This window comes from Phlebotomus papatasi, chromosome 2 (assembly GCF_024763615.1).
Source record: "Phlebotomus papatasi isolate M1 chromosome 2, Ppap_2.1, whole genome shotgun sequence".
Taxonomy (NCBI): Eukaryota; Metazoa; Arthropoda; class Insecta; order Diptera; family Psychodidae; genus Phlebotomus; species Phlebotomus papatasi.
In genome coordinates this window covers 66,565,242-66,580,971 of record NC_077223.1, presented here as the reverse complement: position 1 = coordinate 66,580,971, position 15,730 = coordinate 66,565,242, and the positions used below count along the sequence as shown (strand labels likewise).

Sequence of the window (15,730 nt, the reverse complement as noted above, 5' to 3'; positions counted from 1 at the left end):
TTCCCTGTAATCCGTACATCTAATTTATATTCAAAAAAATTGAATAATTTTATTATTTTTTCCAAAAGTTGATAATTTCTGTTATGTCAAAAGTTTGTTGCCTCATTTAAAAATTAATTCAAAATCATCAGAACATGCAACGAACTTAATGTAAACCGGTTACATTTTGAGTTTATGTTATTTTGGAGGCAAATGATGGGTTTGTACATTTCTAAAGTTTTCAATGGTCAAAAAATTCATAAAAAAGTGATGATAAATAATAAGAAATAATCGAGTAAGAAATAATCCAGTTTGCATTTGCATATTTTGATAAGAAATTCATTACTTACAATTTTGTTAAAGACAATTTTTCTCTATATCTTAACGAAAAATGTGCTTAATTTTAGGAGGTCAATATTGATATTTCCTGTAAGAAAAGTCTTTTAAATACTGCACTCTTAATTTAAATACTTCTTTTTTACTTTTTATAGTCCTTGTTTGATTTTTTCAAACTTTGTATATTTAAAAAACTGAATCTATGGATCTATGGTAAAAATTTGAAGCCCAAGTCTTTTTATCTAGGAAGACAACGAACTTTGATAATTTTCAATTTATGAATTTTTATCCTATTTCTGCTTGCTGGTAGTTATTTTAAAAAGAGTTTTCTGAATATTTAAATTTACGTTTACCTTAAATTTCCAAAGCAAGGTCTTTAAAATGTTAAGAATTCTTTTGTATATAATGAAATAGGGTCCATATAGAACAACTATTGGGCAAAAAGAACATTTATTAGAAGCATTGTCAAAATATTGGAATTTATTTAATGTATTTAATAAAATACAGGTAAATATGATGATTTTTCATTAATAATAACTTTTCCTTTATGGAAATGTGTTGAAATTTCATATTCTAAATCGCATTGAAAAACAGTGAAATCGCACACCAATAAATCGTGACAAAAGTTCATAAAGGACCAATAGTTGTTGCTCGCACCATATACTTTAGATTTGAGATTGAAAAAAAAAACAGTAAATCAATTAAATTTGTTTTAAAATCAATAGAAAAGGTCTTTCTTATCAACTGATAAGCCTGATTTTTTTTTAAAGTCCTTAGACAAATTAAATAACTAAAACTAAATTTAACTAAATAAACTAATCGAATTGAATTTGTTAAAAATTCGAAAACTCTTTAACACTTTAAAACGATTGGCTGACGATTTCCTCGTCTCCTCTCGAAAACCAAGTTTTTTTTATGGTTTTCTCGAAAACGTCTCTAGTAATTACTTTTATTTTAGCATTTATTTGGAAGGCAGGCCAAACAAGCATTTCGGCCATACTATCTTAGTATATTTATGCCCAAAAAATTCTAAATTTTGAGTGTTGAGTGTTTTGAACTTGAAAACACTCAAAGTGTTTTCAAGTTCAAAATTCAATCGATCTGTGGAGGACTTATTTTCCAACCTATTTCATCTAATTTTGACTTTTATAGGTTTTTGACTCTTCAGTCTGACTGCATTGATCCCAATTAATATAGATAGGCCAAACGGGGAAATGAGATATCAACTCCCGGTCTCTGGTAACATCCCCTTTTTCCCCTATTTTTTATTTATTAAATATTTTTTGTAAGAAGACATAGAAACTAAATATGGCTTTACATACTGATTAAAAATGTTATTTAGTCCTCCAATAATTTCAGAGTCAATCAAGCGTAATAAACTTTGATTTACTTAATTAATAATTAATTTCATTTATTTACTTTAGTGCCTTCAGTCATTGTCCTGACATTTTTTCTGAAAGTCCGAACTCATTTTGACTTTTCATTTCATTGATATATCGTCGGTTGTGTCTACCTCTGTCGTATGTGCATTTGTTTTGTATCTGCATTCGGTGTAAGCTACATTACAGACGTCCCCTCTTGCGTGAAATGCTGACACAAAAGAAATGCAGATACGACAGGAGGTAGACGCAACCGACGATATAGTGAAATTTGTGGAAAAGGTCTGAGTAAAAGTAGCAAAACCGTTTGTGCAACATTTTTCATTTATAAAACCATGAAAAAATCATATTTTAACACACACACGTTCGTTATAGGGTTGAACAGAAATTCCAGCTAAAAAACATACACACTTATTTATACATTCATAATTCAATTTCAAGCAGTTTATTCTTAATTGGTTCTTGGAAAGCTATTTATTATATCAAATAAATAACAATTAAAAAAAAGATCGATAAATTACAATAATAGCGCTATTTGAATATTGTTCATATTCGTGCTTTGGAAAGGAGTTTCACTGCATGACATCCCCATGCTCCTGTGGAGAGGGATTGCAGACAATAGGGACAATTAGTTGTCCCCGAATGATTAAAGATTATCTTATGTATCCGTTGGGACGTGTTGTGAAAATCTCTGACAACACTTGACAACGGAGAAAGACACGGAGGAGTCAAAAGCCCTGGAGAAGAGGTAGTTTATTGATCTTGAGTTAAAAACTCCACAAATACTGTTGCCGCGTTTGGACAGAGTTTCCTCTTCAAAGACATCATTGTAATCTACACCAGCAATTTTCTACAGAGTCTAATAATAAATTTAATCTTCTTGAAGCTAAACCATACTCTGCTATTTGTACGGGCTTCAGACCTAAGGCTTAGCCATATGGCTTAACTGCTCTGATTTCTTATCAATCATGATTTTTTGGAAAAATTTAACTTAGCATTGGATTATTAAAGATAAAGTGACCTATAGATTCTCAAAAACCAATAAAATTGCTCGCTATTCAGGATTTTGAGACCTTTGGGAACTGGGCTAAACCTCTAGTCTGAAGACCACTTTGTAGATCTTATTTACTCCAAGTTATATTAGGGGAGACCGGGGTAGAATTAACCAAATGAAATTTATCATTGAATATAATTTGTCAGAAAATTATTTGTGGCTGATAAATATTCCATATAATAGGGGATGTGTTTTCTTCGAATAAGTAGTGTTTTTTTTTCAATATTCCTTCTACGGCTAATTCTGCCCCGGTGTCTCCAACTATTACTCATACCGCACGAGAACTTATCATTTGTTCTACCTATCGTCCATAGTCATATCTTATAAATAAAAGGATATATCCAATATCGCTCCTTGGGAATTACAAGGGACCAACTCACTTTTTGAGATTTTAATTCACTTAGAAAGAGAATTTAATAAATTTTCAGATGATAGTCATTAAATTTCGTTATTATTTATTTTTTTCTGAATTTTACTCTGTGATTGCTTGAAATCATTTTACAGTATCAAGCATGGGCACTTTCCCCTACACTCACTCAACCGGGTTCCTCGATTCAACCGGTGGTGGGTCAATTTTTGAATGTTTGATGGTCAATTTCGTCAATTTCCATGAATTTGTCACTGATTCGTATTACTCATGGAATAATAGACCCATATTAATGTTAGATCATACGCAAAATATTTTTAGCAAAAATAATAAATTGAATAAATAAATCTATACCGGTCGAGACGAGGAACCGGTCGAGCGAGGGCACTTTACCTTAAAGGGGCATAAAATAGATTTATCATTCAAATTTTCTTGAAACAAGGAAACTAGCTCAAGCAAGTTGATTCCTTGTCATTCTAATTCCAAGAAAATTTCCGCATTATTTAGAATGATAAGGAACTAACTCCTAAAAAGCATATTTTAATGTTTGTATTAATGCTCATACAAATAAAAAAGAAATAAATTGTTTTTGTTCAGTCATTGAATTGAAATAATTATCTATACAAAGTTAAATATTTCATGCTGTCTCGTGAAAAATGACAGAAATTGAGTTGACCCTTTGTAATTTCCAAGGAGCGATATAATAGGGCTCTGTACTCTAGTTCTAGAACAAAAAAAATATACTTACGTAATCTGTTTTTGTTGTAAAAAAAATTGAAAATGTGCAATACTTTTTTCTAGAAGAGAAATCTGTTAACATTATAGAGGAAAGTGGATGAAATTAGACAGACGATAATTTAATTGGGATATTCTAGTTTATTTTTAGAAAAAATACTCCGCAATATATGCATTTTTTAATTAAATCTGGCATATTTTCATATAATTCACTAAAGTATTTATCATTCCGACCCAAACATTTTTCCACAAATTACAAACTAAGAAAAAGTTAATGTGCTACATATCTAATTTAATTCTAGTTTCCCCTATAGCCGTAAAAAGCAATGTCATTCTAGGAAGATGTTTTCTCTTTTCCATCAGATAAATTTCATTTCCAACTTTGTATTCTATTTCTATTGCCCATTTCATAAGTAAATGCCCTAGAAAAAATTTATTCAGACCATTTGGGTAAATTAATCAAATTCAGAATTTATGTGAGGATAATCAGATGTTTTCATAAAGATATTTCTATTTTTGTTGAATATTGATGCCTATAATGTAATTACAAAAGCACACTACCCACAATCTCACCTGATTTTCTGCTCACGTCTCCAGTTTTTCAAAGAAATCTTGTTCAGGTTGTAAATCCATCTCACAAAGTCTCACTATCAAAAGCCAAACATATGAATTCATATAGTAGGGTATTGGATCAGAGATTTCTTATCTCCCAGTAAGAGAAACAGGGGCAGATGATGAATCTGCCGAAGTGCATCCACTCAGTCTCTAGTAATAATGGAAGTAACACTGCGCTGGGAGGATGTTAATTACAGCATCCGTCGGAAGAATAGTTCTTGGTGGCGGCGGTGCAAAAGAACACCAGAAATCCATCATATCCTTCAGAATGTGTCCGGTGAAGTATCCACTGGTGATCTCGTTGCCATTGTGGGTGCAAGTGGAGCTGGTAAAACCACTCTCTTGGCGGCAATCTCTAGAAGAATTCGTGGAAACAAATTGGCGGGAAAGTTCACTATCAACTCGAGGGAAGTTGATCGCGAGGAAATGACAAGTATCTCGGGATTTGTGCCACAGAGTGATAGTCTGATCAATGCTCTGACCGTTGAGGAACATCTAATGTTTATTGGGTTACTCAAATATTCCCGGAAGATGTCACAAATTCAAATAAGGACAGCAATTAAGAAAATTCTTGTACAACTGGGACTTAACTCTCTAGTTTCTTCGAGAATTGGGACTCTTTCTGGAGGCGAGAGAAAAAAGTTAAACCTAGCCACAGAGGTAGGAAATGAATCCGGTTTAAGAAATTTAAAACCATGCTAAGAAATGATCTTTTACAGTTACTTGGGGAGCCCTATTTCTTGTTTTGTGACGAACCTACCACCGGATTGGACAGTTTCAATGCTCTTTTAGTGATAAAGACTCTCAAAAATCTCTGTGGGATGGAACAAGAGCCTAGGAATGGAACAAATTTCGAGATGGAAATCGTGACATCGGAGAGAGATCTCTGGGAACCTCAATCGAAGGCATTCCCAAAAGGTGTTGTCTGTTCAATTCATCAACCAACTTCTGACATCTTCCACTGTTTCTCTCACATAATTCTCTTGCGTGAAGGAAGAATTGTATTCCAAGGAACCACAAGAGAAGCTGAAGATAAGTTCCGCGAAGCTGGTTTTATTTGTCCAGAAAACTACAATCCCATTGAGTATTACGTAAAGATTATTGCTCAACAACCAGGGCTTGATCTCACGACCAATGAATTACGATCACGAGACTTTACATCGAGATCTTTGAGGATTCAGTCTGGCCACTTTTCAACTCTTTGGATTCTTCAAGTTTTCTATCTTCTGCAGCGATCGAGTTTAATTACCCGGCGGACAATGAGAGAGATCATCACCAGAAGCGCAATTTACTTGATCACAGCCTTTGTCCTGGCGCTTGTGTACGGCAAGGTCACAGGAAAAACGCAAACATCTATCCAGGATGTCGAGGGGGCAGTCTTTAGTCTCTGTACAGAAGTAATCTTCGGAAATTGTTATTTGGTGATTGTATCATTTGCTCCCCAGCTACCATTGATCCGGAGAGAAACTGGTGAGAAACTGTTCAGCGTTTCTACTTTTTACACGGCTTCCGTTCTAGAGCAGGTTAGTTTTAATGCTTGTTTTAGTTCCATATTAAATAAATTTAAATCATCAAAATCATTGTTGATCTCAGATTCCTCGGGCCTTCATTGAGTCTTTCATCTTCCTTGGTGTCGTGTACATGTCCGTGGGTTTTTCTGGTGATCTTTGGACATATTTTCAAATGGGTATAAGCTGCTCCTTGGCTGCTGTGGCATCGATGGCTTATGGATTCATGATTTCTGGTGTTTTCGTGAATGAAAAGATTGTGCAGGAAGTTTCTGTACCTCTTGATACTATTATGTTGATCATGGGTGGATTCTATATCAACGTTAGCAGTCTGCCTTATCTGAAATACATTTCACTGTTTTTCCTCGCCAATGAAGCACTTTCTGTGCAGGTTTGGCAGGAAATTGACTACATTGAATGCACTACACCAACGAATTGCCTTCGAAATGGAACTGATGTTCTCAACTACTACTCCTTGGGCACTGATTCAGCCGCAATCTGGAGAGACTATTTGGGATTCGCAATCTGGTTCACCATTTGTCACATCCTCGGTTTTGTTGGTCTCAAACGGTACATTCAGAAGGAAGGTTTCTACTGAAAATTTATTTTTCATTTCCAATCAAATGCTGCGAAATAAAATTTAATTTTTCTTAAGAACCTGAATCATTTTTTCTAGTAAGAACTTCCATATTCTTTTGAAAGTTTGATCTTATGTGTTGTAAAATAGAAACAGAGTTAGCTCCCAAGCCATTTAGAAAGAGCGTTGAACTCGAGGCAGACCTAGGCGAAAGTGTATGAAGCAAGCGCTAGGATACTTCTTGGGAACGTCTTAGAATCGACCTCAAAAGTTTTCCGGAGTGGCGGAGGATCGAGACTTGTAAAGAGTCAATCTAGGTGTCCTATCATAGGATCGAGATTTCAATTGAGACAAGCGGTTGAAAAAGAGATAAGTAGGAAGAATACCAATAAATATTATTATATTACGTAATAGTAAGATTATGAGACAGCTTAAACTCTCCTCTTGCTCCTTACCAACAATGTTTCTTTCGAATAATAGCTATTCAACTCGAAAGAGGCTTTCTTGCTTATATTACGATTACCGGAAGTAGGACAATTAAGATAACATACGCAACAAACAATGAATGCAAATATGACCTTAAAACACAATTGACAAACTTTGTTTTTATATATAATATGTAATATTTGTACTTCAAATTTTTAATAAAAACGGAACAGTAGGAGAGACTGGGGCAAAAAGTCACAAATCGAAAATTTTAAAATTCAATATCTTCCAAGATAAATAAGATAGCGGCTTAAAATTTTTTATATAGATATGCTCCATAGGTCTTCTTCAATGTCGTAATTTTGTTGGAATTTGAACAAGGAATTTAGAAAATAAAAAATATCGAAATTTTTAGCCCTATTTTTGAAATATTTTCCGTGCAGAAGATGAGCTACTTATATTAAATTTGATGCACTAGTGAATATCTGCGGACCCTATCTGTTTGAGAAAAATAAAGATTTCAGGCTGAATCTTAAGAGAACGCTTATTGGATTTTTTTTCTTATTTAATTTTCATTTACTTTTCTTATACTATTGTAAATCGTTCTTTTATTTTTCTTTCTCTTTTTTTGTTGCTGTTTTTTTAACTTGTTTTTCTTTTTTCTTTATCACAATTGTAAGAGGGATGAACTCTATTTTTGTGATTGAATAAATATTGCTATTACTATATTACTATTACTATAAATATCAATATCAATATTTCCCAAATTATCTGAATATTTTTTGAATACGAAGCACCTATCTATTTTAGAATTTTACAAAGATTCTTCTCTCAAGACATTTTTTTTTATTAAAAACGACCACTTGGGGTAAAAAGTAACAAAAGCTATGGAGCAAAAAGTACCAAAAACCGAAACAATTTTTGATGTCCCACCACGGTGAAAAGAAACGTCAATGCTATGTGTCGCCGCTTGTTGTTTGCATTGGTCAAACGATTTGCAGTCTTTTGTGTGTTTTTTTGTAAAATAGCTTAAAATGCGCTTTTCGCGCTCAGATAAAGAAAACGGAAAGGTATTTTAAAAAGGTGTAGAAGAATAAATTTCCTATGAAAATATGTAATCTAGGTATTTTACTTAAATTTACGGAATCCCGTAATAAAGCGAATCAAAATGTGGTAGTATCTTATGCCTGATACTATTTGCCCCAGTATTTTTGAGAATGATCACAAAATTACCTTTTAGAAAACGGCTCGATAAATATATTTCCTTAAAAAGTAGAGAAAAATGGCTTTCACAGAGTTATAGAGCGGTAAATTTTCTATAAAACTGTGCTAATTAGAAATTTTGGAGGTGCTCGGGTAGCTTGTAAAAAAATAAAATATCGGTTTTGTGACTTTTTGCCCCAGTCTCCTCTACTCTTCCCCTTCTAAAAGTTTTATTAAAAATAATATAATTTTACGTGTAAAAGACTTCGAGAAAACTAATAATCTTTTTTTTTTAGAATTCGACAAGAGGTTTTTTCTTGAATGAGAAAAATTGTAAAGGAAAAATTACCGTCACATCCAAAAATACGAACGATCACAAGTACTGACTTCTGTTTTTTTTAATAAAGTAATTTTATGTGATAATAATATATAGTTCTCTATCATTGTCAGATTGTTAACTTTTTATTGCAAGTAGTAATCTGTCTCTCGATACAAGTCATTAAAATCACAGAGGAAGAAGTTGCACTTCTCCTGATCTCATGCTTATATGGTAGCTCTATACCCCTTAGAAAAGGTCATGCTGTAAATCTATTACGAAAATCTCGCTATCAAAACCCAAACATGTGAGTTTTCTGAAAAATGTTTGCGCCAGGTAAATAATGCTCCTCTAAAAAAAAAATCTAATTTGCTGTATGGGAGATTAAGAGCAACATCGCTAAATAAGAAAAATTCATTTAGTCTGGTTGAGGAAATGGAAGTGACACTACGTTGGGAGGATGTTAATTATAGTATAATTCGAAAGAATAGTTATTGGTGGCAGAGACGAAAAAAAACTCCGGAAATCCATCATATTCTTCAGAATGTATCCGGTGAAGTATCCACTGGTGATCTCGTTGCCATTGTGGGTGCAAGTGGAGCTGGTAAAACCACTCTCTTGGCGGCAATCTCTAGAAGAATTCGTGGAAACAAATTGGCGGGAAAGTTCACGATCAACTCGAGGGAAATTGATCGCGAAGAAATGACAAGCATCTCGGGATTTGTGCCACAGAGTGATAGTCTGATCAATGCTCTGACCGTTGAGGAACATCTAATGTTTATTGGGTTACTCAAATATTCCCGGAAGATGCCACAGACTCGATTGAAGAACACAATCAAGAAAATTCTCGTTCAACTCGGACTCAGTTCCCTAGCTTCCTCGAGAATTGGTACTTTGTCCGGAGGTGAGAGAACGAAACTAAATGTAGCCACAGAGGTAAGTAAGTATGTGAGATTTACTGAAAAACTGGGTCTTTTTATGATAGAAAAATTTTGAGCGAGAACTCAAACTTTTCAGTTACTAGGAGAGCCCTACTTCTTGTTTTGTGACGAGCCTACAACCGGATTGGACAGTTTCAATGCCCTTTTAGTCATAAAGACCCTGAGAAATCTTTGTGGGATAGATCAAAGGGATAACACAAATTTCGAGATGGAAATCGTGACATCGGAGGAAAATCTTTGGGAACCACAATCACAGGCCTTCCCTAAAGGTGTTGTGTGTTCGATTCATCAACCAACTTCTGACATCTTCCACTGCTTTTCTCACATTATCCTTATACGTGAAGGAAGAATTGTATTCCAAGGAACCACAAGAGACGCTGAAGAAAAGTTTCGTGAAGCTGGGTTTATTTGTCCAGAAAATTACAATCCTATTGAGTATTACGTGAAGATCATATCCCAACAACCAGGGCTTGATCTCACGACCAAAGAAACCCGATCACGAGTTTTAAGAACAGTGAATTGGAAGGTGATTTGTGAAAGTAAACTTCCTACTTTGTGGATTCTTCAGGTTTTCTACCTCCTGAAGAGATCAAGTATAGTGGCACGACGATCAATGAAGGAAGTGATCATCAGAAGCGTAATCTATATGATCTCATCTATTTTTGTTGCACTTTTCTATCAGAGCGTCACAGGAAGGACACAAACTTCTGTCCAGGACATTGAAGGAGCAATCTTTAGCCTCTGTGTAGAAGTTATTTTTATGAATTGTAGCTCAGTGATCATGTTATTTTGTCCACAATTAGCAATGGTTCGGAGAGAGACTGGAGAGAAATTGTTCAGTATCTCGGCTTTTTATACAGCTGCAGTTTTAGAGCAGGTAAATCAAAGAGTTTCCTTCCGTAAAATATGAAACCTTAAACAGTTTATCATAGATTCCCAGGGCCTTCATTGACTCTTTTATCTTCGTGGGCATTGTATATGCGTCACTGGATTTTTTCGGTGATATCTGGACATATATCCTGATGTCTCTAAGTTGTTCCATCGCTGCTGTGGCTTCAATGGCATATGGGTTTATGATTTCAGGAATATTTGTATACGAGAAGATCGTGAACGAAATCACTGCGCCTCTGGATGCCATGGTGATGCTTGGCGGATTTTACGTTAACGTGAGCAGTTTTTTCTATCTAAAATACACGTCGCTCTTTTTCCTCATTACGGAAGCCATGTCTGTGCAGTATTGGCTTGAAATTGACTACATTGAGTGCTCAACGCCAACAAATTGCCTTAGAAATGGAACTGATGTTCTTAACTACTACTCCTTTGGTACTGATTCAACGGCAATCTGGGGAGATTACTTGGGTTTAGGTATCTGGTTCACAATATCCCACATTTTGGGACTCCTTGGTTTAAAACGGTACACTCAAAAGGAAGGTTTTTATTAAAGATTAATTTATGCTGAGGATGGTGCGATATAATGTAAATAAAAATTAATTCTGTATTTTTAAATAAGTTTAATTTTGCATTTCCCCTTCCCTTTCACACCCAATCAATTCGTGATCTCCAAGTCACTTCTTGAAACATTATGTTAGGAGAAAGTCAGAGCGTGAACGAAATGAAGCTAATATGTATTAAGTTTTGAAAAGGGAATGCTTTTGTATGGAATAAATTGTATGTATCTGTTCTAAAAACGATATAAATCCAAAAAAAAAATAAATTAGGAAAATTTAGATTTTTTACATTTGTATGGAAATCTAATGATACCATTATTCAAAGACATATTTCGCATGGGTCCTCCCGGTCAACGTCTCGAATCCTAAAATCCCGAAGGCCCGAAAGCCAAACTCCCTAATTTGTGAGTCATAACTAACTCCCACGATTGCACCCGTTCTTGTTGGAAGCAAAGGACAATTTTCTGTGTTTCGGTTTTGAGTGATCATTCTAAACATTATGCTCCTTTTGATTGCCTTTCAGGATCTTAAACCATTCGAAATTTTGGCGTTCGAGATTTCGACTTTTGGGTTTGGCTTCCACTGATTTTCAAATATAAACCACAAAATCGAAAAATATTTGACTAACCTTCAAATTGTTCGATAAGAGTCTACCCTAGACACACTTACGACTTAAGCCGAGAGACGACTTAGTGGAAAATGATGGAAATGTAGTTTGACCATTATTTCTAATATAATTACACTAAGCCGTCTTTCGGCTAACCCTCAGATCTGCCAAGGCCGTCAATGTTCCTTACGATTATGGTTTGACTTCAATTCAACTAAATCATTTTAAATTAAAAACGAGCAAGCGAACAAATCTCCTTGGTAATACTGGTTCTACTAAATATATAGGTAGTACCAAATTATCTAGTAACCCAACAAGATACAAGGGAACAACGACAAGTTCAGTCTAAATAATGAGGGTATGAAAATGATATAATATTGATAAGAACTATCTTACTGTCGATAATTTAATAGATTACCGTAGCAAAAAGCTAAGTTATTCAACTCTTACTTAGACCGAAAAAGTTACATCTCACAAAATTTCATCTGATTCTCTGCACATGCTCGTATTCTTTCCATTGAAGGTCGAGCGATTACGCGAGATATCTTACTATCAAAAGCCAAATATTTAGTTCATTAAAATTTTTAAGCTTCTGGATTAGAAATTTAAGAGAAACATAGGTAAATGAGAAAAACCGTACAGTATTCATTTAGTCTAGACGTAGAAATGGAAGTGACACTACGTTGGGAGGATGTAAATTACAGTATAATTCGAAAGAATAGTTATTGGTGGCAGAGACGAAAAAAGACTCCGGAAGTTCATCATATCCTTCAGAATGTGTCCGGTGAAGTATCCACTGGTGATCTCGTTGCCATTGTGGGTGCAAGTGGAGCTGGTAAAACCACTCTCTTGGCGGCAATCTCTAGAAGAATTCGTGGAAACAAATTGGCGGGAAAGTTCACGATCAACTCGAGGGAAATTGATCGCGAAGAAATGACAAGCATCTCGGGATTTGTGCCACAGAGTGATAGTCTGATCAATGCTCTGACCGTTGAGGAACATCTAAGGTTTATTGGGTTACTCAAATATTCCCGGAAGATGCCACAAATTCAAATAAGGACAACAATTCAGAAAATTCTCGTGCAACTCGGTCTCAGTTCTCTAGCTTCCTCAAGAATTGGGACTCTTTCCGGAGGTGAGAGAAAGAAGCTAAATTTGGGTACAGAGGTAAGACCTTCTAAAATTTTATGAGTGATTAGTTAATGTTGATAGCATGTTATCTTCCTCTCATATCTAAAGTGAAAAAAGTTTATTATTTACATTATAATTATGGTAAATTTATTATTATTATGGTAAAAATTTGAATCATGATGCTTTTCAGTTACTTGGGGAGCCCTATTTCTTGTTTTGTGACGAACCTACCACCGGATTGGACAGTTTCAATGCCCTTTTAGTGATAAAGACTCTCAAAAATCTCTGTGGGATGGATCAAGAGCCTAGGAATGGCACCAATTTCGAGATGGAAATCGTGCCATCGGAGAGAGATCTCTGGGAACCTCAATCGAAGGCATTCTCAAAAGGTGTTGTGTGTTCGATTCATCAACCGACTTCTGACATCTTCCATTGCTTCTCTCATATTATCCTTGTACGTGAAGGAAGAATTGTATTCCAAGGAACCACAAGAGAAGCTGAAGATAAGTTCCGCGAAGCTGGTTTTATTTGTCCAGAAAACTACAATCCCATAGAGTATTACGTGAAGATCATATCGCAACAACCAGGGCTTGATCTCACGACCAAAGAATTACCACCGATATGTCCAAGAAAATATCACTGGAGGACGAAATCAGATGAAAATCTTCATACTCTCTGGATTCTTCAGGTTTTCTATCTCTTGAAACGATCAAGTTTAATCTCCCGAAGATCAATGAAAGAAGAGATTATTAGAAGTGTCATCTATATGCTCTCATCAGTTTTTCTAGCCCTTCTTTACCAAGGCGTAATGGTAACAACGCAAACTTCTGTTCAGGATATTGAAGGAGCACTTTTTTATATTTGTTCAGAAATGATATTCGCAAATTACTGCTCTGTAATTATGTTCTTTTGTCCACGGTTAGCCTTACTACGGAGAGAAACCGGTGAGAAATTGTTCAGTATCTCCGCTTTTTATACGGCTTCTGTTCTTGAGCAGGTGAGGATGGAGAATTACATATCATAATTCAGACATTAAAATATTTAATTTTTTTACAGATACCTCGGAACTTTGTTGAATCCTTTATCTTCGTGGGTATTCTGTACATATCCTTAGACTTTTTAGGTGATTTTTGGACATATTTACAAATGTCTCTGAGCTTGTCCATTGCTGCTGTCTCTTCCATGGGCTATGGATTCATGATATCAGGTATTTTCATAGAAGAAGATATCGTGAACGAAATTTCAATGCCTCTTGACTATATTATGATGGTCCTGGGAGGATTTTACATAAACGTGAGCAATTTTCCTTACCTGAAATACACTTCACTGTTTTTCCTGACCAACGAAGCGATATCCATTCAGTTTTGGAGGGAAATAGACTACATTGAATGCAATGCACCTACAGATTGTTTCCGAAACGGAACTGATGTCCTCAATTACTACGCTTATGGCCATGATCTAACGGCAATCTGGAGGGATTATGTGGGTTTGGGAATCTGGTTTATGATTGCTCATATTCTGGGCTTCATCGGCCTCAAGCGTTATGTTCAAAAGGAAGGCTATTTTTAAAGATTGCTTTTCTTTTGCATATAAAAATGTAGACATGTCTGACTATTAAATTAAAATATATAATTTATACTGCAAAGTTGGTTAAAGTGTTTTTCATAAATAGTATGCACATTGAACTTTGCAGCAGAGAAATGTCCCAGGGGCAGGATAGGAGTCAATGTTTTAGGTTTTAGTTGATGCTTTAAGATCTTTGTACCATGTTTCACTTTTCTGGGAGTAGAAACTAGTAAATTCTTATGTTTTTTTTAGTTATATTTAAGCCATTAGACAACATATCGACGGCTCAGAATAAGACTCGAACAACTCGGATTTCTACAAACTCTACAAAGTTATTTTTATTCGCTTTTTGGGCATTAGAGGAAAGCACGTTACATTCGGACGATTTATGCTTCGACCAATTCACTTTTTTCAATGTGTTACAAATGAATTTGGCCCTTTATAATATAATATTTTAATAGCTAGTCTAATGCCTCAAATTTTCAGAAAAGATAGGTGAAATCCATAAAGAACATAGAGGAAAAAATTGAATTTGTTTGCTAATTGACAACTGTTATCTTCTTTCTGCATATCGCACAGTAAAATTATTACGACCGCTCAGAATAAGAAACAAACAACTCGCAGTAGTCAAATTTTACAGGAGAGCAATTTCAAGCTGAAATTTTACATACATAGTATAGGATTTTGAGATTTAAAATCTCTATAACTTTGAAAATAATTCTCTTTCGAGTATAATATTCATACATGCAGTTTTTGGCAGTGCAGATCAATTATAGGAAAAACCTGGGGTCTATCACCAAGAATGGTATATTTTATATATACCGTGATGATCAGGCCTATTGTGACGTATGGAGCTGTAATTTGGTGGCCTAGGGTAAATTTGCAATGCGTCAAGGATACTCTAACCAGATTTCAGAGACATATTTGCATCGCAATCACGGGTGCTATAAGATCGACTCCAACAGCTGCTTTAGAGATACTATTAGGTTTACCGCCTCTTCCACTTTTCATTGAAATGGAAGCTGCAAAGGGGGCTTTAAGATTACGCGATCTCGATTTGTGGACACTGAAAGGCAGTGTTGTAGGGCACTGTTTGGCCTTGAAAGAGATATCTAACAAATATCCTTTTTTAGAAATGCCTAGTGACTCTACATCACCAGAGTGTTTCGCTGAGATCCCAAACTGTACTTTACTTTTAAATACAGAAAATTCCTTTCTCTTTAATGCACTGTCATCAGTAGCAGGTGAAGATGACATTAAAATCTTCACTGACGGGTCAGTGCAATTGGAGAGAGCTGGAGGAGGTTTATTTCGATTAGATACAGGTGATGAATTTTATTTTTCTATGGGAAGGTTCACAACAGTTTTCTTGGCAGAAGTCGGAGCTATTCTTATTGCAACGAATATGTTAATGAACGAAAATCCCACAGGAAAAAGTATTTATTTTATCTCTGATAGCAAAAAGGCACTTTCTTCGCCATATCAGGGTATTATAACATCTAAAATTGTTAAAGAGATCAGGACTAGTCTTTGTAGATTAGC

General features: G+C 35.0%; 3 protein-coding genes across 4 annotated transcripts; all 3 read left to right on the top strand.

Moving 5' to 3' along the window:
- Positions 1 to 4,561: 4,561 nt before the first annotated feature.
- LOC129803922 (protein brown-like) lies at positions 4,562 to 6,630 on the top strand. Of its 2 annotated transcripts, XM_055850802.1 has the most exons (4): positions 4,571 to 5,125; positions 5,185 to 5,988; positions 6,059 to 6,295; positions 6,365 to 6,630. In XM_055850802.1, exons 1-4 carry the CDS (start codon positions 4,625 to 4,627, stop codon positions 6,569 to 6,571), a joined length of 1,749 nt encoding a protein of 582 aa, XP_055706777.1. In that variant the 5' UTR covers positions 4,571 to 4,624; the 3' UTR covers positions 6,572 to 6,630. The 2 variants fall into 2 exon arrangements, with proteins under 2 accessions (XP_055706776.1, XP_055706777.1); XM_055850801.1 differs by having other exon boundaries at positions 4,562 to 5,125; positions 6,059 to 6,630.
- Positions 6,631 to 8,921: 2,291 nt separating this feature from the next.
- On the top strand, positions 8,922 to 10,942 carry LOC129803921 (protein brown-like). The gene is made up of 3 exons (XM_055850799.1): positions 8,922 to 9,431; positions 9,513 to 10,313; positions 10,369 to 10,942. Exons 1-3 carry the CDS (start codon positions 8,931 to 8,933, stop codon positions 10,876 to 10,878), a joined length of 1,812 nt encoding a protein of 603 aa, XP_055706774.1. The 5' UTR covers positions 8,922 to 8,930; the 3' UTR covers positions 10,879 to 10,942.
- Positions 10,943 to 12,137: 1,195 nt separating this feature from the next.
- On the top strand, positions 12,138 to 14,267 carry LOC129803920 (protein brown-like). The gene is made up of 3 exons (XM_055850798.1): positions 12,138 to 12,658; positions 12,813 to 13,619; positions 13,679 to 14,267. The coding sequence occupies exons 1-3, from the start codon at positions 12,158 to 12,160 to the stop codon at positions 14,189 to 14,191; spliced, it is 1,821 nt and encodes a 606-aa protein (XP_055706773.1). The 5' UTR covers positions 12,138 to 12,157; the 3' UTR covers positions 14,192 to 14,267.
- The last annotated feature ends 1,463 nt before the right edge of the window (positions 14,268 to 15,730 follow it).